Raw genomic sequence first — 23,999 nt, forward strand, 5'->3', positions numbered from 1 at the left:
CTATGTCTCTGCCTCTCTCTCTCTCTCTCTCTCTCATGAATAAATATAATCTTTTTTAAAAAGTTATATTGAAAAAAAACTTAACTGGTGTGCACAAAGAAAAGGAAGATCTACTTAGAGAAAATATTTTGCTACATGAATAAATATTCATTTACACAATGACCAAATCTTAGAAGTAAGACAACCTATCTGGAAAGAAATATAGATCTGGCAGGGAGGAGGTGAAAGGGAATGCATACATATGTAAAGCATCATTTGGATTCTCAACACAAAGAAAGAACCTTGAAACCCTGTTTTCTAGCCCCCACAACACCCTTGATTCCCCCAAAGGACTCCAGTATTATCCTTGGGGAGGTTTTGTAAATGGGCATTTTATTTGCCAATCTACCGGAATGTGCTGTGTCAAAGCACTACATTTGAAACTGTAACCTGAGGCTTTCTGCAATTCTTGTAACTGAAATGAACCTTGGTATTCCCCTTTATAGCTAATCAGATGATAATCTAGGAAGCAAATACTATATGATAGGAATCTAACATGAACTTCGATCAGTCTTGGAATGAATGATGGCGGATACTAGCATTGGCAAACCTCTGTCACTTTTGAGCAAGTAGATTTTAGTTCTTACGTTCATTGATTTAAATTCTCTTTAGTTCTTCAAAGAGCATGTTAGATTACCTGGAATTGTGCTAAATAAAACCCCAAAAGCTTATCATATCAATGAATTGTTCCACTGCTGGCCTGTGGCCCTGTTCTCCCAGGGACCTTTGAGTCTTTGCTTATAATAGCCCCAAGCAATGAAAAAATTGGATGAGTGACTCATATCCACAGACCTGGCAGACACATCACAGGCACCAATCCTCAATGTAAAAGAGTCTAAGTATCTTTAGAATTTGACCAGAGGCACAAAGTTCTATCACATTGAATAGTTAATTCAACAAAACAGCTTATCCATCCAGTGAGACAGAATTTTTTAACTGAATTGATTGGGAGGACAATTGATTTGATAAATGTAAATTAGTTCAATGATAGTCATAGAATAAAAGATTTTAAAAAAAGAAAATAATCATTTAAAAACAAGATTGTTACCTAATTGAGTTAAAGTCAATACTGGGATAATTATCTGAGTTACACAAGTTTCTATCTCTCTTCTTTCTTCAGAGATTGTACAGGATCATATCCTCTGGGGGGGGAAATCGAGGTATTATTGGGGCTAGAAGTAATGTATACTTGGAAATTTTTTCTTTACAATTACAGTCGAGCCTTGAACAATGTGGAGGTTAGAAGCACCAACCCCCTGGGCAGTAGAAAATACAGTTATAGCTTTCAACTCCCCAAAAACATAACTACTAATAGCCTAATGTTGACTGGAAGCCTTTCCAATAAGATAGTCAATTAATATATAATTTGTATGTTATGTGTATTATATACTGTGTCCTTACAATAAACTGAGCTAGAAAAAAATAAAATATTATTAAGAAAATCATAAGAAATAAAAAATACATTTATAGTACCATACTGTAAAAAATCTACATATAAATGGACCCATGCAGTTCAAAGACAAGTTGTTCAAGAGTCAACTGTACACTAGAAGCTTTCCAGGTTTTTAAAAAATTTCTTTGTGTTGAAAATTCAAATAGATACTTGATCTATATTCCTACCAGTTGACTCCCCACCAGATCTATGTGAGGTTGTGTCTTTCCACATGTCCTTTATTTATTTCTGAGATTCAGCTATTATAAATATATGTATATATTCATATAGTAAAATACTTCCCTTAAACCCTCTTATTCCTCTTCATGGCCTCAAGTTGAGTAGTCTCAATATCATCTTTAATAAATTAAAATTTTCACTTACACAGCACATTGTCTTTATTAATTTTTCTGTTTTTTATTATTTATTTCATTCTGTTCTCTCAATCTTTTGGGCAGATAGGGCAAGTATTAGTTCCTTTTTAAAACTAGTCTATTTACACTAAATGAAGACAACTTATTTCATGGGATTGCCTTCTCTCCACTCTTACAAATCCCAGCACACACAGGATCACACAATTAGTTAATGGTGGTGTTAGGATTAGAACCCAAGCCATACAGGTAATGCTGTATATATGCCAGTATTAATCTACTTCCATTGGGATCTGGGGCAGCATCCCATCACCAAACACTTGAATATTTCTGCATTCAATATTATTAAATACAATAAATACAGATCACGAAGAGCATTGTATTTGTTCAGGTCAGGTGTTGCAGCTAAATGGTTTTCAGAGGGTTTTGGGGTTGGGAATTGCAGATAAGGGACTGTGATTATGTATTCCTCGAGCCCTGGTGCTCTCCACCACTATGTGAAGCAACTAGCCATTAAAATACAATGACTACTTGCACATCTTTTTTCTCTTACTCCAAGGCTTTTCTAGATAGCAAACCAATCTACTGGTGGTCAGCAGAGAGCACCATTAACCCCAAGAATGTTCTCCATCACTTTCATTGTGCACAGGATTTAACTCTCTTTTTTCTTTTACTACGAAGAGCTCGACTACACTACACAAAAGCATTCAATTTTTTTTTTACCTACTTATTTCGCCCTCTCAACTCTCTGGCTTCTTTCAGGATAGGCATAGAGAGAGGAGGAGGAGTAAAAGGATAAGACCAAATCACAGAAAAGTCAAGAACAAAGAGTGTGTCAAAGAGGAGGGAAGGGAGCCCTAGTGTAAAATGACTGTAAAATAACTCCAAGATATTCAGGAGGGTGAGGACCAGGACTCCATGACCTTAACAACCAGAAATTCATTAGTGATTTTGAGGAAGCAGTTTCCTCCATGAGAATGGATGCCAGAATGCAAAGAGTTGGGAAGCAAGAGGATGGTGGTGAATCCAAGATGGTGAATGATAGACCTAATCTTTAATGAGCCAGGATCAGTGTCCCTCAAAAGTCTCAGACTATAAATGAATTCCTTGTACTAGTTCCATATACTTTCTAATTCTTCCATTAAAATCTGCTTTTCCTCAAGCACTGACAATAAAATACAGTCAAAGCTAGTTCTTGTTAAATCATATTCTCTTTTCATTAAATTGCTGGCACTATAACAATTTGTCTTTTAATATTTTATATCATAAATGTACAATACTTAAGCTATATCATGAGTTAATATGCTGTGAGGTGGCCTGAAGGCTGTCTTACCATGTATGATGTATTTACGTGGGGAACATCTTTCCTAAATTCCAAGAAATTGACTAGCAAACTAATAGCTTGAACCACAGGCAATTGACATTTCTATAGATCAAAAATGATTGCATAGCATGAATTTTATCTGATTCAACTTTACAAGTTTTCAAATGCAACCTTGATACAAACTGAATGTTGCCACAAAAATTCATTCTTCACTAATATGGTGGGCTATGAATTGATGGTTTAAGATGACAAATGGAGTCCAGGGAGTGATTAAGATATTATTCTTATTTGGACTTTTGCTAAATTCTTCAAATAAGGACCACTTGTTCACTGTACCAAGGCACTTGACAGTGGCACTTCTAGCTTGCCTGTCCATGGTGGCTAGTGTTCACTTTTGTTCTATGCTATGCCCCGGAGCTCATGTTCTACCCTTTCCAATGGTCTTATATATGACCTAGCCCTGTTGTTCTGAGAACCAACCTACTTTCAGATTGGGTCAAAAGATATCAGACACTTGGAAAAAAACTAGGATCATTCTCTCTGAGTCTGATTAAATGTCTCCCTTCATCCAATACCCCACACCTATATTATTATCATATAATCACTAATTTCCAAAAAATATAAGTGACAACAAAGAGTAACTCTTGAAAAATTACATTTAGAGACACAGATATCACTTCATTACTGGCAAAATTCTCCCCTACTACCCAGTACACTGGCACCAACCATTTGCACCTTGCTAGTGCCCCTACTATGCTACAATAAAGAGGCTAATGCTGTGCTTTATAAGTTGGTTCTTATTCTGTACCCATAACTAATATAAAATTCTTTTTCAAACAATGCTATCAAAATGAAGAGCAAAATAAATCAATATATAACCAGAAGCCATTCATTCATTCATTCAACCCCAAATTCCCTAAAATAGAATGGTATTCTTAGTAAAAAACTTAATCTTGTCATAAATAATCAATGGTCCCTTCTAAAATATTCTTCCTGTTTGCATTTCCTGAATCTACCATGATATCTTACATAGAGTGAACATTCAATAAGTTCTTGAGGCAGAAAGGAAGGAACAAAGAAAAGATAGTAAAGAGGGGAAATCTTCCTTGCATTTGCTTATATAATCAAGTTATCTAGACATGCATTATTTTTTAATGAAGAAAACAAGATGTAAAATGGGAAATAAAATATTACATTAAAGGAGCCCCCATGAATTTGAAATAAGGACTGGTAATTTGGACTCTGAGATATTTTTTAATCTTTTTGGTTCTTAACCTGTGTTCCCTCCCATTCTTTTTTTTTAAGATTTTATTTATTTATTCATGAGAGACACAGAGAAACAGAGAGGCAGAGACACAGGCAGAGGGAGAAGCAAGCTCCATGCAGGGAGCCCGATGTGGGACTGGATCCTGAGATCCCAGGATCATGCCCTGGGCCGAAGGCAGGCGCCAAATCGCTGAACCACCCAGGGATCCCTCCCTCCCATTTTTTGTTCCTTATCCAGGATATCTGGAATCTGATTATGGATCAAATGTGGGAACTCATTGCATTCTTTTAAAAAAAAAGATTTATTTACTTTAGAGAGACAGAGAGTGTGAGCAAGGGTGGGGCAGAGGGAGAGGGAGAGAGAAAATCCCAAGCAGACTCAATGCTAATAAGAGCCCAACGCCCGAGGTGGGCCTCAATCCCATGTCCCCAAGATCATGACCTGAGCTAAAACCAAGAGTTGGCCACTCAACTGGCTGAGCCATCCAGGCACCCCTATATTCTTTAATATAGAAATATTTGGGGGCACCTGGGTAGCTCAGTCAGTTGTGTCCAACTCTTGGTTTCAGCTCAGGTCATGATCTCATGGTCATGAGATTGAGCCCCGAGTTGGGCTCCATGATCAGCGAGGAGTCTGCTTGTCCCTTTCCCTCTGCTTCTCCCCTGACTCACACACTCACTCTCTCTCTCAAATAAATAAATAAATCTTTAAAAAAATAATGTAGTGATGTTTGTATTGGCTAGTCTTTGTGGAAAACATGGAAGGTGAAACTACACCAAAAAAAAAAACACACACACACACACAAAAGTTACCTGCATTTACATTTCCTCTATGAAATAAATCCAGATATCACCATCTCACCTAATTTTTTCTTAAGTGACTTGCTTTTTCAGATGCTCTGTCTTTCCAGTTTCATCACAGATTTTGTTAAAGGCTTGGAGAGTGGACTGACAGCTGTATTTCCACTAGCTTTACACCATTTTATTTCCAGTACATATCACCTCACAATGTGCTCCCTTGTGACACATTACAGGATCATTAAATTAAAAACGAAAGGTGTGGTTGATGACTGACTGCTCTCTAATTACCCTGAGTGTTTGTCAAAGGCAGTAGGCAGAAGGCATAAACTGCATTTTGCTGTTGATACATCAACTGTCAGGTTTATAGCACATTTCTGTTAGCATAGAAAACTTCCCCAATAAGGATATCTAATGGAGCAGACCTTTGCAAGTGGAATCAATCCCCTCAGCATCAGGACAAACAGAAGTAAAGAAAATGATCTAGTGATCAAACTGGTTCATCTCATGCCTCCGAAATAAGAAGCCTATCTGGGATCAGTGTTCCTCAAACTGTTGTTTCCCCATTATTGAGACTTTTTAGACATCTTTTCCTAATAGCTCATCCAGAAAGTGTTAATACCATATACTTTTTATCTCTTTATTGTCCTTTGGAGGAGTATAAACCACTGTCACATCTAAACTTTTTTTCTCCCCACTAAGAACAACTTCTACCATCTTGAGAATGCGTGTCTTGAATTATGCTTGCTACTACACACTGAATTCTGATAATGTTTCACCAATTCTATATGAAAATCTACCCTATTCTGGAGTATACAACTCAAGAAAATGTAAGATAGAAAATGGTTCTTTAGCAAATCATATATTGTCAACTGAGAGAGCAAATTTCCTTTCTCTCCTAAAAATGAGGAAGTCTTACTACTATGAAAGAGCATATGGTTCCCAAGTCAAAATGGTGTCCAAATAAAAAATCTCACACCCATAATTTCAAACTCCTCCACGTATGGGGAGAGGGGCAGGCTTTGCTCCCAGAAAGTATAAGTCTATGAACTTGTAACAACTACCATCTCACTTATTTATCAGCACACATTAATTGAGCTCTGATTATATAGACTTTCAGCTCTGTAAGGGTGGGAATTGTGTTTGATTTTGCTCATCACTATAGAATAAAGGACAGAAAGAAGGAAAGGAGAAAGGAAGGAAAAAGGAAGACATGGTACTATGCTAAATGATTTGAACACTGCCTCTAGGAATATTATATTTAGTGTGAAGATACAGATGTATGGAAACAAATAAAGTAAAATATTATAATGATTGTCACTAAAAAGATACATAGCTATGGTGAGATTACAAAGTAGTAGTTAATTCTATCTGGCTAAAGGTGAAGGGAAAGTGAAGTAGGCTATGAGAATGTTTGTGGAGACAGTGAATTAGGAGTTGTGTGGGCCCTTAGGGTACTCTTGCCTATATGGTCTCCTTCCTCCATAAAAACACATTTAAATATAACATAACTATAGTACAACGAGAGGAGTATAATTATCTGGGCAGTCTAGGAACACGTGGCTGGGAGATCCAGACCCCCCAGGAGGGGCAAGATGTTTAAGTGAGAGAAAGGCTAAGGACGAGCTGAAGAGTGGCTGAGAGACAGGGAACAATGTAGAGAGAAGAGCTCGTTCAAAGGCCTGGAAGTGAGAGATCTGTTATGATTAGATGAAAAAGAGAGTTAGAGAGACATAAAGAGGAGGAGGGTGAGAGATGAGATTGAAGAGGAAGGTAGAAGTCAAACTGCAGCAGGTCCTGGCCTATGTTTTAAGAGTCTGGCTTTATCCTAAAGATACTAAAAAGCCATTTAAAAGCATTTATGTTAGGAACCAATATGATCAAGTTTACATGTAGGATATTCACTCAAGCTACCTTACAGCTAATGGACTGGTGAGGGTATGGTGGATATTCTGGGGGTCCACCAGACCCCCTCTTCAAGGCCCAGGTACTCATCCCCAGCTTCTGAAACATTGGCTTTTGAAGACTCACAGCTGACTTCCTTCCATGGGAACTGCTCCAGCCACAGGGAACTGCCTTTCCCAAGAGCAGATCCCCTCCCAGAGAGCACCCATGCCATGACTGGCTAATGTGGAGATACAAAGGCCCAGCCACCTTATCTCAATCAGGGACAAACTCAGCTCCTAAGGTCCTTGAAGGATTGTCTGAAGCCTCTGTTGTAATGATGTTGCTGGTCACTACTCCCTCTGCCTAATCCTACCCTATTATTTTCCTATTGCTGTATAACACATTACTGCAAATTCAATGGTTTGAAAAAAAACCCACATTTATCATCTCACAGTGTCCATGGGTCAGGAGTCTGGGCACATCTTAAGTGGGTCCTCTGCTCAGGCTGCAATCAAAATGTTGACTGGACTGTATTCTCATCTGGAGACAGTCTGACTGGGGAAAAATCCACTTCTGAGCTCACTCTTGTTGTTGACAGAGTTCATTTCCTTGTGGTTGAAGGACTGAGGACCTCAGCTTTTGGCTAGTTGTTGGTCAGAGGCTGTCTTCAGTGCTGAAAGGCTGGCAACAATTCCTAGAGGCCACTCACATTTTCTCTCATGTAGGCCTTCCCAACATGGCCACTTACTTAATCAAGCCAGCAAGGAGAGTCTCTAGAACAAATCTGCTAGCAAGACAGACTCAGACATAATATAAATTAATTGCGGGAGTAACATCTCCTCATCTTTGCTGTATTCCATGCAGAAGCAAGTCACAGGTCCCACCCTCACTCAAGGAGAGGAGTTACATGAAGGCATGAACATCAGGAGATTGCAGACATCTTACAGTCTATTTGCCACACTTGCCCTCCTCACTTCTTAACAGGTGTATCTCTTGAGAGCACTCCCCAATAAACCTGCCTGCAACTACCCATCTTGGAGTCTGTATCTGGGGAGCAACACTGGGGCAGGAAAGGGAGTTAGAAACTGTTGATGTAACATCAACTATGGATGATAACAGTAGGAGAATGAGCAGTGAATTTTCTTTCTAGTCATAAATGTGTAATAATTTATTAGAATTTAGAATAGTCATGGCCTATTAAAGTAAAATGAAGTCTACAAACTATAAGATGTCTTCAAGCAAGGATGCACACAACAAAAATAATTCATTTCTAGGGCTGTAGAACAGATTACACATAACTAATAAAAATTAGGCTTACTGATCGCCACAGTATGAAAATAAATCTCAAACACACAATTAAAAAGAGACGATTAGCACTTTATTAAATTCACATAGATTGTACTTTTACAAATTACAGAAATAGTCAACCAATAGGGCTGCCTTATTAGAGAATGGTAGAGAATAAGTATTGGTATGACAACAGGATCAAATTCCACCTTGTGTATCGACACTCCCATTTTCATCCATCTCATTTACAATCATTTTTCATTCTTGCTTAGTCAGTCACATAATGATATAAAAAGTATTCTAAGTGGATCCATTTTCAAAGACTTCTACACCATATTATGGGTATTCTCCACTGGAAAAATATTTCTCCTTAGGTTTTCAAAGTGTGAAAAATATATATATATGTAGTAGCCTGATCCTATTTCTAGAAATGCTTAACACTAATGCACTTTTAAACCAACAACTAAAGACACCACATGACTGACTACACTTATACACTGTGTTGTCAGAGAAATATTTTAGAGTATTTTGAGTAGTCAACAGTTTATGATTCCGATGGTCTTCATGGGTATAACTGATTGCCTTTTACCTTCATGCATATGCAAAATTTCTTACAAAAGAAGAGGTGAAACAAAATAGATGATCTGCCCTTGATAATTTATAATGCTCAGCAGTTGCACAGAAATAAGTGTTGGGTTTCTTGGGGAAGTTAAACAGCAGCCCTTCAGAGAGGGGTGAGCCGCTCATCCTCTGTCATGAAGGCGTCATTAATGTGCCCTCCCTTCGTGTCCAGAGGATCGCAGGGGATGCCATTCTCAATTGTGATCGTGTTTTCACACTTATCTTCAGTGTCATCTGCTTCAGATGGTTCTTTGCTCTTCCTAAATGCACATAAAAAGAATGATTGGGATCTAGGAAAAGAAAGCCTGGTCTTCTGTACAAACATGGAGAGCAGGAGAAAGAAGAGGAAACTTAAAATGATGAAGTAACTGATGACATTACATATTTTCAAATAAATTGCAACGATCATAAAGAGCTAATGAGGTGGAAAGTTGCTACCAAGATAAGAAGTCTGCATGGATGACATATATACATACTGGTCAGAACAAGGGGTTTTATTTGGAATACTAAAATAAATATATATGAATACATATATGAGTGAATATATACATTTATATGAATGAATGTGTATATATACATATATACACATATACATTCACATACAAATTGCATGAAGGAATGTGAAGGAAATGTATGGTAAGTTAGCAAGTTAAAAAATTTAGCTCTAGAAGAACAACTTAACAAAAATTGAATTTTAAAAAAAGTACTAAATTCCTCTCACAGTATTTGACAAGTAGTTTGCAAATGTTGAGTGAAAATAAAATTTAAATGAGATATCAAAAAGCAAACTTATATTCCTTTGTAGAAAAGAAGTAACCATTAAAAACTGCAGATATTGGGATGCCTGGGTGGCTCAGTGGTTGAGCATCTGCCTTAGGCTTGGGTCATGATCCTGGGGTCCTGGGATGGAGTCCCACGTTGGGCTCCCTGTGGGGAGACTGCTTCTCCCTCTGCCTATGTCTCTGACTCTATGTCTCCCATGAATAAATAAAATATTTTAAAAATATTTTAAAAAGTAAAAACTGCAGATATCACTGCTTAGTTCCACTCACTGTAAAATAGTTGCTTTCATTTAAGTTGGGTTTTTGGAACTCAGAATGCATTTTACTAATTACATTACAACTCACAGCTAAAATTCTGGGCCATTCCCTCCACCAAAAAAAAACCTCTATGTGATAGTATAAATCTTTGAGTTTCTCATTCTCAGACCCTTTATAGATTCTGCTAGCCTTACCCTTAACATTTCCTTGGAGTGTGGAACACCGTAACCTTGAATTCAAAGGGTCTTCCTGTCTTTTGTGAAAGACCAAGACACTGAGCCAATTATGCTTGATAACAAGAGATTAATTTGGGGGCATCATGGAAGCATGATTTTGGGCTCCCAGACTTGTCAGAGATTGCTTTGTCCCAGTAATCTGTGGAAACTTCAAAGAAGCAGACCTGAATGGATCACACTGCTGGAATGGTAGGCATTGCTGTAGTGACCAGGATGGACTCCCACCACTATGGAAGTCCCTTAGAATCTTGGTAAGTCTCTGGTGAGTGAGGAGGTGGTGAAGATGCCCAGTGATGACTAAGGTAGAGTTCCCTATTAGTCCTGCATGAGAGTCCATTTTAATGCTTTAAAGAATATGGTGGAGGAAGGGAGAGAAAAAAAAGAGCTCTTATTTACAAAGGAATGACAACTATTATAGAAAGAGTAACAGAAATAGAAAATCACCACTACAATAATAATTGATTCTGATGAGGCTCATCAATGGATACTCAACCATTAAGTAAGAGATGATCAGGGAACAGGGTATTTACATGGTCTCAGTCTACTACCCTCACAAGCAATGTACTGATTATAGAGATATTTGTATTTTGTCAAGGAAGAAATCTAGTGAACATCACCAACAATGAGACAAATTGACAAGTGCCTCCAGGTGTGATATACTGATATTTTATTTATTTATTTATAAAATTCTGTGTTCTGTGTTCCTACCCCACCTCATCACCAGTTTCTTTTTTATTTGAATCACTGGGGAGGAAGTAATAAGACAAGTTTCAAATTTAAAAAAAATTTTTGGGTGGCCAATGCACCTATGCAAATTTTAAAATATTTTATAGAACAGCTGATCTGGACTCAGAACAGCTATTGGCATTCAAGTGATGTACTTAGAATTGGATGAACAGACACATGGATAGTTGGCTAGACAGACGGATGGATGGATGGATCAATAAACGTAGATCAATGGCTGGTTGGCTGGATGATAAATTAACAGATGGATGGATGGATGGACTAATGCTATAGGCAAAGTTACTCAGACAGTAGTCCAAGATAGATCCTTTTTTAAGATTTTATTTATTTATTTATGAGAAGCACACGGGGGGGACAGAGAGAGAGAGAGAGAGAGAGAGAGAGGCAGAGACACAGGCAGAGGGAGAAGCAGGCGCCATGCAGGGAGCCTGACATGGGACTCGATCCCGGGGCTCCAGGATCACGCCCTGGGCTGAAGGCGGCGCTAAACTGCTGAGCCACCCAGGTTGCCCCAAGGTAGATCTTGAACGGGATTCACCACAGAAAGAGAAAGAAAGAAAAAGTGAGAAAGAAGAAAGGAAAAGTGAAGGAAGAATATATACACACATAATATTTCTTGTATCCCTTATGTTGTTGCTTTTCCAAATGAATGGAGGAAAATATTTGTTTTCCTACCTTAGAAATTAGGAGTTAATATAGATTTTGCCAGGCTTTGCTGATGGTAATTGGATAATTCTAAATAGCTTAGGTTCATAAAGAAAGGTAAAGTATCATTCCAATACTGTAGATTCCACTGTCATCATTTGAAAGTATTTTGCCATCATATAAGCCACTGTTGAGTGTTACAATTTATCACTACAAGCCTAATGCTGGATTAGAAGTTGGGGGTCCTAGTCCTAGAGACCTAGGAAAGGATAAGCTGTTATGTTTTTCAATCCTCAGGGTGAAGACACTGTACTGGCCATTCTAAGTTTCAGCCATCAGCAATTAGGGCAGCTTGGGGTGAGCACAGAATTTCATGTGATGAGAAGGGTCTTATAGCCAGGTAAAACCACCTACCAGAGGACTAGAATACTGTAGACAGGAGTATTGTTACTTTCCACATTCTCTAGAAGGCAAAAGCAAGTGACATTCTATAACCATCATTCATATCACTTCCATTCATAATACCCAACATTTATTGAATAACTGTTTTGAGTGACTACTATGTATTCAAACAGACACAGTCCTTGTCCTAAAGTGAAAAGAAAGGACTTAATAAAAGGGGGAAACTCTGGGGACACCTGGGTGGCTCAGTGGTTGAGCGTCTACCTTTGACTCAGGGTGTGATCCTGGAGACCCAGGATCAAGTCCCACGTCGGGTTCCCTGCATGGAGCCTGCTTCTCCCTCTGCCTCTCTCTCTGTGTCTCTCATGAGTAAATAAATGAAATTTTTAAAAAAGGGGAAAACTCCAAATTTCACTCATCTTCCTCCCATTGTTTATGGACTATAAAAAAGAGGAGTGATGTTTCAGTAGGGATGAAGCCCCAGGAAAAATGTATATTTATGAATTACCATCAAAAAATGTCTAATTCATGCAATTTCCCCAAAACCCACTCCTCATTGGGTTTGGAGTGAATAGGATTTTAAATAGTCAAATCTTACTCTAAAATTTGTGTCTATAAGTATGAAATTCATATTACAGAAATCTTAGTGGATGGAGCATTGGTGGCAATGCAATGGTAGTCTTAGAAATAATGGTTGCCAGTTTTCTCAGTTAAGGAAGTGTTTTTATCAAGTTAGATGAAAAATCACAGAGAACCGGACACATGCAGATCACTGCAAGGAATCTTGCCTCCCTCTCCGAACCATAAAGAAGAACTAATCATTAGGTATCACAAAGGAATGGGGAAGAACTAAAAAGAAAGATGCAAACAGATGAGGACAAGTTTGTCTTCTTTAGAAGAAGGATTTCTCAACCAAAAAGATTCTGAGCAAAATGGCTGTGGATATGTATCTAATGGAGCCGTGCCAGTGACAAATTAGGTACATATTGTGCTTTTGTGACCTTAGATCCAGTTGTTCAGAGTCTTGGCATTGCCGGGCTTCACAAACTGCAATGTCAGTAACGTGCTGGCTGGACATGATAAGCAGCTCAAAGGTTATCTAACAGTAACACAGCCCTTTGTCACATTTCATAGTATGTACTGTAATAAACTGATTCACTGCCTCTGCATTGCTCTTACTAACAATAATAAAACTTAACTATGTTTCTGGATCATTCTGATTTGATATTCTGCTAAAAACATTAATTCTTTTTCCTGAAAAAATAAAATTGAGTGTTAATGACTTCTGCTGTTCTTGCAATATCAGGTGGTTCTGGAAGATTTTTTTTCTTAAAGTAACGAAAATACCTGAAACTAGCTCTTAAAGCCTTGAGAGTAGACATTTCTACTCATAAATCCAGAAAGAAGAGGGGCAAAACAGGAGACAAAAAAAATACCGGGTGACCCTCGGAGCTAAGGAATATTGAGGAACAGGGTTTGCTCAAGATAAAGCAGTGGTGGCTAAAGTACAAAGAATATTTCTGTCTCCCTTCAAATAAGATAAGGCTGAAGAGCCAAAGACCAAGAATAGCCAGGAAAACAAAAACAGATAGATAAACATGATTTTAAACCAGAACAGAATTAATTATTGGGGATTTAGGACTATCCTCATAATCAGTATAGATGATTCCTGGGGAAAGTATCAGTGCTGCTGGAATGATTTCAGTGGGTGTTGTAGTCCAGTGAGATTGACTGGCTCTGGGATCTATCTGGTTTTAAATACGGTTACTACTAACTTTCTAACCATGTGACTATAGGCAAGTTGCTTTATGTCTGCCCTTTGGTAGTGATAATAATAATAATTAGTACCTATTACATGACAGAAACCTAAGTGCTTTGTATACATCATCTCATTTAATTCCTATTGCAATATTATAAAGATTTTATCATTATTCCTGTTTTTCAAATGAAGGAGCTCAAGCTCAAATATGTAGAGCAGCTTGTCTTGAGAATGGAATAAGATTGGTGAAACCAGTAGACCGAGAACTCTATTTAATCTCCCCAAGCTTCAATCAAAACACACATTGGATTCCTACTGAGTATGTACATTTAAGAACAGCAAAGGAAAACAATGATCAGCTCTAACATTTCTGATTTTATTTTCACATCTATTATTTATTTTTTAAAACTACATCTCATTCATTTTTTAAACTAAAACTCCCAAATGTTAATTTAATTATATATATTTTTTCAATTTAATTTCAATTAATTAAACATATATTATTAGTTTCAGAGGGAGAGGTCAGTGATTCATCATTTTTATATAACACCCAGTGCTTACCATATCAAGTACCCTCCTTAATGCCCATCACCGAGTTACCCCATCCTCCCTCCCCCTCCCCTCCAGTGACCCTCAGTTTGTTTCCTAGAGTTAAAAGTCTCACGATTTGTCTCCCTCTCTAACTTCATCTTGTTTTATTTTTTCCTCTTTTCCTCTCTGATCTTCTGTTTTGTTTCTTAAATTCCACATTTAAGTGAGATCATATGATAACTTTATTTCCCTGACTTATTTCACTTAGCATAATGCCCTCTAGTTCCATCCACATCATTGCAAAGGACAAGATTTCTTTTTTTGATAGCTGAGTAATATTCCATTGTATATATATCCCACATTTTCTTTATCAATTCCTCTGTTGGTGGACATCTAGGCTCTTTCCATAGTTTGGCTATTGTGGGCATTGCTGCTATAAACATTGGGGTACAGGTGCCTCTTCAGATCACTACATTTATATCTTTGGGGTAAATACCTAATAGTGTAATTTACACATCTATTTTTAAGACTACTGATTTAATTAAGACTTTATAAGAATGTGAGGTTTCAGTATATGAAAATGTTGGCCTGCCCCATCCTCTCATTTGAAAAGCAATATTCGTAGAAATCTAAATGTATTTCTGTTTACTACTGACCTCATGGGAATAGAAATATAACCAGAAATAAACCAAGGTAATTTACTAATGACTCTGCTCAACTGTGAGCATTAGCTAGGATTCTATGTCCTGAGTCTTTCACCTGGCTTTGTTACCAAGTATAAGACTATAATCTCCGTATAGGCAGGGACCATCCATGTTATCTATGTATGTATCTTCCATGATAAGTACTAGAGCTCCCATTACAGAATGAATGGTCAATAAAGGAATAAGATATTTTTTACCACTTTGGGCTTTGACTTCTGGAGAAATGAATTTAGATCACTGTTAAGTTCTTTTCCTAAGACCCTAACGTTATTATAGTCTATTTATGTACAGGATTCATAAATCAATTCTATGATGCACATGCAAGTCTGAAATCATGCTGTGTCTGCGACTCTCCTTTTATACAACAGTGCCAAGTTATATAGAATTAGCACTTTCAACTGCTTTTTGATGGTGATGCGAGTAAGTTAGATTAATAGAGCACTGTCCAGTGTATAAAGCACTTCTGTGTATTACCTAACTTCGTCTTCTCATCATAACTACTTAAGAAAATATTATTGTCCTCATTTTCCATATGTGACCTGCTCAAGATCACTCAGCTAATAAGCAGCAGGGTCTGAGATCAGAACCCAAAACCAAGAATATCGATCCAGGGCTTTTTGTACCAAAACACACATCACATCAACTGCATCATCATTGTCATTGCCACATCACCACTACCATCACAACTACTGTCAACATCATTACTATCATCATAAAGCTGACCAGAGAACTGAAACATCTACTTGTGGGCTGGCACTAGACACGGATCTAGTACAGACATCATTGTGGAATATATGCAGTTCATCTTGGGTACCTGCCCACCTACCGAGTCACCTAATTGTTTCCCAAAAGTAAAAAAAAAAAATCATTTTCCAACTTTTTTTCCTTCAACAAGTCTCTCATTTCCATAAACTGCTATTCTCAACTAGATGTAATAGAAAAGCAACTCCCTCAAATTATTTCACGAGGAGGTGGCATTTGTAATGGTGTACTGAAGCTGTCTGGTACAGGCTTGTAAGAGGTGGTTGTTAAATATTCAGAAATTTCTACTTGATAGGAAATCAACAAATGCTACAAATTGGGATATTTTTTTAGAAAGCTGGTTAATCAGCTCACCACTATTATGGTAAATAGTAACCCCAATATGATCATTTGGTGTGATCAGGTGTTTGTTAACTAATAAAGTCCCAAACAATGGGCCATTGAACTGGAAAAAAAATTTTTTGGAAAAATTTTTTACAGTATCATGGCAATATCTGGATGAAAACAAGATCCCTTTTCAGTAATACTTAGTCACAGAAATGGGTTAAGCTGATCTTGGATAATAATACTGTTTATTTAGTGCATGCTATATCCTAGGTACTTCATACACATTTATTTCATCCAATCCTCGTGGAAGTCTTATGAGATATTATCTTCTTAATACAGATGGAGAAACAGTCCCATGCAATTTGGATGACTTGACCAAGGTCATTTGGCTAAAGGGTACAGCTGGTGTTTGAGTTCACTTAGTTTGGCTTCCAATGACTGCATACTTTACAGCCAGCAGCTATGAGTAATCAATGTAATGCTGTTATTGACACAGGTAAAATAATTTTTAAAGCTTTATTTGAGAAATCTCCTCAACAGTAAGTTTAAATACACGTATATGTCTTAGATGACAGTGGCACTCTTCTCCACAGAAGCAAAATGGCAATGGAGGTGACCCTGCAGTCTCTCCTGGCCTTCTAAATTTCAGATTTTATATCATGAGAATGATGTTTGTTAATATCCAATGTATGGGTTGAATTGCTAAGCAAATCTTCATCTTCCTCAGGACTAAAGGCATTGGGGACAACTCCTCCTTTTTCCATGATTAGAAAGGGCTTTCATCACAATTTCCAGGGCTCTCCCCACTTCAGACTGTATCCTCTCCACACCTTCAAAGCAGTACTTTGCCCAAGAGAAGCCCACCACAGATTGTATCAAATTTAAAACACAACAAATCAATTTATCTTCAGAAGGTTGTCATAACTGTCCTGACTCTATTTGCCAATTAGTGATGCTCTCCAGGTTGACGCAAGAGATTTGTCTATCTGTTTTCCTAGTCTGAACACAAAATGAATTTGCGAAGGCAAGGCTGTGACAACAGCCTCACTTCTCCCGGGCAACAGATTATGATGCTACGCACCCAATTATTATATTACTGCAGAATCTGTTCAGCAGGAAAGAGATAGCACAAACTGGAAGACCAGCAAATGGCAGGATAATAAAATAACAGTAACAGCTAACACTTATTGAGCACTCGCCGTAGACCAGGCACCACTCTAAGCACATCACTGCATTAACTCTTTTTATCCCACCAAGTTCGTTATTTCCAGTATACCTTGCTGTCGCTCTAGCAAAGTCATCTCTGCACAGGCAACAAAGAAAGATTTAACCAACTCGATGCTAGTACCACAAACATATCCTCCTGAGCTTCCGTTCCCTGACTCATTCCCTGTGCCCTGAGTTAATGCATTGCATTCAAGAGCAGAATGTAGGATACAAATACTTTGAACCTAAGCAGTATGTCCATTCTTCTAAATCGTACACTATACTGTGCTAGTGAGAAAACTGGGAACCAAGGAGATGCAGTGAATTCACAGAGGTTATGATCATTACAAATCATAGAATCACAGTATTCTAGGAGTAATATGGAACTCAAAAATATTAACCATAAGTATTCAAATATTGCAAGGAAACCTTTCTTAATATTTGAAAAAAAACTCAAAACAAAACAAATTAACAACTTGTACCAAGGCTCTTTGCATTGCATGACATGCCAACATAAAGAAAACCAAGCAAGTACAATTTGATTTTAATCTTTGAATTTAAGTTAGGGACTAGATGCAAATCTCATTTATTTCAGAGCATTTCACTTACCATTTGTGAAAAAAATCTACAAAGGCCAACATTTAAAATGATTCCCTTCTGCTAGTAACTAGAGTGAGACATATGGAAAGTGGTAAACCTCCAGAGAAACATTTAGTTGAAACCACACTTGGCCAAACTCATCCCACATGTCTGTGTGGGCACTGACCTTTTTGAAAACCAATGCATGTCCCTGTAATTCCATTTATCAGAACTCCTCTTCCTTGGTATCACATGAGACGTTTTCAGCAGAATCAAATTGTCTAGTGAAGAGTAAGGACTCTCTCCACTTCCCTTCTTGATCAGAGATACTTGTAAACAAAATTATTCCCTTCTTTCACCATGCTGAGAAATCCTATCCTCCTCTCCTCCTGTCCCACCCCTTTAGTAATTTTCCTGCCAGTCTGAAATTCTCTCTTGAAGTAATCTCAATAATTTAGATGGCAAAGTTTGTAGGTGCCCCAGAATCCAGGTAAATGAACACAGAGAGTAGGAATCCCTAAATCGGAAGCTCTCAAACCAAGTGAATTAGAATAACCTGGAATAGTCATTAAAATGCATCCCCTTCACAGATTATAATTTAGAAAGTCTGCAGTAGGGCAAAGGAACCTACATTTTAAACAAGTGTTCCAGGTGATTCTGATGCAAGGTGTTGATTCAGAGTTCACTTTGAGGAACATGGTTCCATATAATACCACAGGCACGAGAGGGACAAGTAATTGTTGAAAGGAGGAAAGTATAGAAGGCCAAGAGTATCTGGGACAAGATGGCAGCTGCAGGGCACTGGGCCAAGAAAAGGCAAGCCAAGATGGGGGTGCATGGAAAGAACTGTGGAACTGCCATCATTTGGAGGTAGAGGACTATGAAAGATTAACTCTGCTTACCCAAAAACTTTGCTTAGCTTTGTATATCCAACTTACAAAAGCATGATACAGATATTAAAATCAATTCTTGATATGAAATATTCATATGGTGTAGAATAAAGAAAATGATAGTAATGGAAGGAGTCATAGTAAGAGACACTGTGCTCTAAAAGGTCTCTAAAAGAGCCTAAGTAATAATTTTGAAAATCACCAATATTTTCAAAGTTTCAAATTTAAGGCGTTATCTTCAGCTTTGGGAACATCCTCACATTTTTCCAAGTCATGAGGAAATAGGAAAATCCTCTGTAAATTACTCTATTTAAGTATCTTACCTTCTACGTTGCCGGATTCCTGATAAAATCAATAACACGACTGCCACTATGACGATGCAAAATATCACACCGAATATAATAATCCAGATGGGCACAGATGGATCAGTGGGTGGTGCAAGAGTGGTAGGAATTTTTAAAAATTCCAGAGTCTGGTCATTCAAAAAGAAGGCATTGTTGATCCGGTTCCTATTCATTCTATGATATAATGATAATTAAAAACAAACAAGAGAGAGAGAAAAAAATTAGAAACAGAAGGTATAAACCTATCTCTCCATGACTATAATTATCTCTAGAAACAGAGCATCCCTGTAGCAAGAGACCTCAGGTTGACAAGACAGTTTAACAGGAGCAATCATGCTGTGGTACTCTTTTCATGGATGTTCTGGATGCTACAGAAAGGCTCCCCTACTGCCCTCCATAGTTGTGAATGTCCTAGAAGTAACCAGAAATCCTGAGCATCAAGCTCTGGTCACCATGTTTTATTTCCGGAAAGGTAGCATCTAGATTAAGATGACAACCCTATTTAAGGTGGGCTTTACATATATTAATAATTATTATAAATTAAAATCTACATTATATCTAACATTAAACTTTAATTTTTTCATTCTCTTTTCAATAAAACAATATAATCAATAACAAAATAACAATACCTACCTAAAAACCACAAAATCCCCCCCCACCACTATTAACCACCACCATTTCCCCTCTTACCCACATACCCCCCCTATTTTATCAGTTTTATTAATTTATCAACTAATAACGCTCCTAATCAAAGCTACTATAGCACTTACTCTTTCTGTACAACATCTTTTCCATTCAATCTTATCTAATCTTCAAACTTAAATAAAAAAACACCAATACTATACAAATCATTAACACAAACCACAAACAACAATCCAACACCCTCCTCCTCTCTCACCCACCCAATACCTCTATTTCTATATATGATATACATCCCCCTCCCCTCCCCCTCACCCCATCACTAATAGAGATCTCTTAGATAGACTAGAGATAGAGATCCAAATCAAAAAAAAACTACAAACCCCAATTTCATCCTAACACATCCTTCCCCCCCCAAAACTTCCCTGCCCTCTCCCTTCTATAAAGTTATCCCTCGCTTTACTACCCCTTCTTCTCCTGTGTGTGTTGTGTGTGTGTGTGTTCTTTCAATCTAGTTTCACAGCAATACCTCTCCATTCTGACGCATTCTTCTTCTAATTAGTAATTGTGATGTTCTCTCATCGATTCTCCTCTACTCTAAATACGAGAGTATTTGCGGCTGGTAGTAGAAACGTGTAGACCGAAGTTGAGAGTCGCGGGAGGAATGTTTTGTGTGATGTGGTGGCCCCGGTTGTACTATACCAAAAGTGACAAGAACAATACCAAAGAGTATAGTTGTGTGTGTGTGTGCACATGGCCTATTCGATAGCGACAACGCACATCGAACGGAAACAAGGATCCCTGTCTACCCCCCCTCACCCTACGTGAGCTATAGTCCAGCGCGCACGCACTCGCGGGAAGTGAGAGCTTGAGCATGCCCACCACTTTTGAGCTGTGTTTTGAGGGACACCTGGGTATTCTTTAGACCAAAGTGTGTAGTGAGCACAGGAATGGAGACGTGGTATAGTAGATTTGTTCAGGAAACTGCAAGTTTCAGATGACTAAAGTAACTGGTGCTTAAGGAGTCCAAAAATCCAGAAAAATATCAAGGTAAATGAGTGACTCTTCCTGGGGGAAGTCTGCATTTTTGGTGGTGGCAGCAGTTAAGGAGGGGTTGATAGCCAAGACTTATTTGACTGAAACTAATTTAGTGAATTTCTAACTGGAATTTGCAAACTAAATGAGATTTCTTAGAGATATTGTATGGCCTTTACTGAACTCACACTAGACAAGCTGACTTCATCTACCTCTAGAGCAGCAATGGGAAATACATATATAATATTAGCTTCATATGTGACTTCAAATTCTCTAGGAGGTACATTTTAAGAAAAGTAAAAAGAAACACGTGAAATTATTTTTTAAGTAGGCTCCACACCCAACATGGGGCTTGAACTCATGACCCTGAGATCAAGAATCACATAGTCTACTGACCAAGCCAGTCAGGCATCCTGAAACTATTTTAATAATTGTCTTTGCCCAGTATATCCAGGAAAATATAATTTCAATCTGTAATCAATATTGAGTTGGTCCACATTTAATTTTGTACTCAATATTTGAAATCTGATGTGTGCTTTACACTTAAGGTGTATCTAATCTTGGACTAGCTACATTTTAAGTGTTCAATAGCCATATATGGCAGGTAACTACATCCTGTAGTGTGCAGGTCTTGAACCTGACAGTAATGGCTTGAGAATCTCTGCAGACCAGCACCAGGCTATCAGGAAAAACCTCTTTTAGCAAATAAAAATCTAAGTCGAGGCATGATTATTCACAAATGTGAAAAAGAATCCCAGCCAGATACTCTATAACAGGGTATAATTTCAATGAAATTTTTTATCATTATATCCTCTAATTCCATCTACATCATTGCATAGGGCAAGATTTCATTCTTTTTGATGGCTAAGTAATATTCCATTATATATATATTTTTTCATACACTCACACATCACAACACATCTTATTTATCCATTCATCTGTTGATGGACATCTGGGCTCTTTCCATAGTTTGCCTATTGTCAAACTATGGAATGTTTCCTTTTTCCATAACTTATCATTGATAATCTGGGAACACAAACCTCTCCATAAAATAATGAACCCCACCCCACTACTAAGGTATAACTCAGAGTAATATGAGAAGTTGCTCTGTATTCTCATTCTATCCACCTGGTTAGTGAACATTTTGCTGTTCTTTTGCCTCTCAGGCTGATTAGAAGTCCTAGATCAGTACAGAATAAATCTTCAACCACCACTTAAATCCCCAATAGGTGTCAATCACCATGGATATCTTCCAGCTAAGATTGGCCTGATAAGGCCAGGCCCTCACAATAGAGCTAAAACAGACATCTGAGAACTAGTGGGTCATTCCCTCATGTAATCCCATAGGTGTGGACACTCTGGGGGAGAGGAAAAACACCACTGGATGTGATGGCAGCATGCCTAGGTTCAAATCCTCACTTTTCATTTTTCTAGCGTGGTGGCCTCAGCAAATCAATTAGTCTCCCTGAGTCTCAATTCCCTTGTTTATAAACCAGGGATAATAACAATTACTCAAAAGTGATTGGTGTTGACATTAAATGCCACAGATGTGCAGGAACATGCTTTATGAAGCAGAAAGTGTTATGCAAATATTAAGTGGAACTAGCATTATTTTGCCCAACTCCACAGATTCTTCAGTTTTGAAATTCCTACTACCTGCCCTCTAGTCACCATCCCTTTGTTTTTCATGCTATCCTTCTTTCTTGGTATTGTTCCCTCTATTTTCAGACAGTCCTGATGAAACCTATCCCTGACATAAGTTCTCATTCCCTCGGCCATCCTCACCTGCTAAGTAGCTTCTCCTGCTAGGACCTTTGACAGAGACATTTTGTTGCGAACATATTCACCTGCACCCTCTCCACCTTCACCCCAAACACTCTTCTCTCTCACCTTAATAGAAGCCTGCTTTAACTGCAGTGCCTTCATTTCCTTGTAGCCCTCCCAGATCATGAGGAGGGCTTGAATAAAATTCCTTTTCATGTGAAATACAGTGTTCCTAATTCTTATTCCCTATGTGGTGTGTCTTAACATTTTTTAGTGGCAAAAGTACAGGAAAAATTTAGTTCAAACCTTCTTGTTAAAGCAGATGAAATCATTTCCCACTAGTATATATTCTCAAAGCCTTTACTTCAGCAAGGGAAGTAGATGATCACACAAAAACCTTTGGCATTTGATTATATACCCATTATCTTAAATGTTAATATTTTACAGAGAGCTAATGAGTTCTTATAATAGATATTTCTCCTTGGTAAAGAGAATAACTTGTATTTCAGTAACCTGTAAGTGCTTTGTGAGGAGAGTTACTTTTTTTCATTTGTCTTTTTCCAGAAATAGTTTATTTCCTGAACTCATTCTTCCAATATACCTTTGCCCAACATTAATCATTTGAGGGATGGAAAGTGTACATATATAAAGTGTGCATTAACTGAAGTAAAAACAAATTGCATCCTTCTTCTTTGAAGACAAGAATACAGTTTACTTTTGAAAGTTTGCTATGATCACAAGAAGAGGAGGAAAGGAACTCTTAGGAAAAACTGTAAAATTTGAAATGGGTAAAATTATTACTACCTGGTGAATACACCTTTCTGGAAAAGTTATACCTTATATTTGCCTTTGAGTTATTTCACAAACCTGTAAGTAGTAGAAAATGGACATGATGTAAATGATTCTTGTCCATAGAAAATCAAATGATTTGTGTCTGGTGGAATGTGATTGATCACTACCTGATGGACAGAATGGTGCATCTTTTTGTAAATAGACATCACCATTCCCTGATTCCTATAGATGCATGGTTCCTTGAAGTCTTCTTTGAACTGGTTTTACCATTTTACTGAGTTCCCTCATTAATTAACAAGATAATACAATTTTTAGTGGCATTTATTTTTAATTTGTATGAGAGTCATGCTTTTACCCTGCTTTTGAAAAAGTATCTTTAAAAGGCAAAGACTGTACATTAAAGAAGCTAAGTCCTTAGAGACCCAAGAAACAAGAATATTTTTATTGGTTTTTAAATAAAAATCAAAAGTACGGGGAACCTGAGTGACTTAGTTAAGTGTCTGCCTTTGGCTTAGGTCATGATCCCAGGGTACTGGGATCGAATCTCAGATTGGGCCCCTGCTCGGCGAGAAGGC

General features: G+C 37.7%; 1 protein-coding gene across 1 annotated transcript in view; it reads right to left on the reverse strand.

The window, feature by feature from the left end:
• Positions 1–8,478: 8,478 nt before the first annotated feature.
• CLTRN (collectrin, amino acid transport regulator) overlaps positions 8,479–23,999 on the reverse strand; it is a 36,447-nt gene continuing 20,926 nt past the window's right edge. Inside the window, exons 5-6 of the mRNA XM_055338555.1 lie at positions 19,174–19,368; positions 8,479–9,285 (exon numbers count right to left, since the gene is read on the reverse strand). Of these exons, the coding sequence (XP_055194530.1) occupies positions 9,129–9,285; positions 19,174–19,368 (352 nt within the window). The 3' untranslated portion in view covers positions 8,479–9,128. The remainder of the gene's footprint in view (positions 9,286–19,173; positions 19,369–23,999) is intronic.

Source organism: Nyctereutes procyonoides, unplaced genomic scaffold, assembly GCF_905146905.1.
Source record: "Nyctereutes procyonoides isolate TBG_1078 unplaced genomic scaffold, NYPRO_anot_genome, whole genome shotgun sequence".
NCBI lineage: Eukaryota > Metazoa > Chordata > Mammalia > Carnivora > Canidae > Nyctereutes > Nyctereutes procyonoides.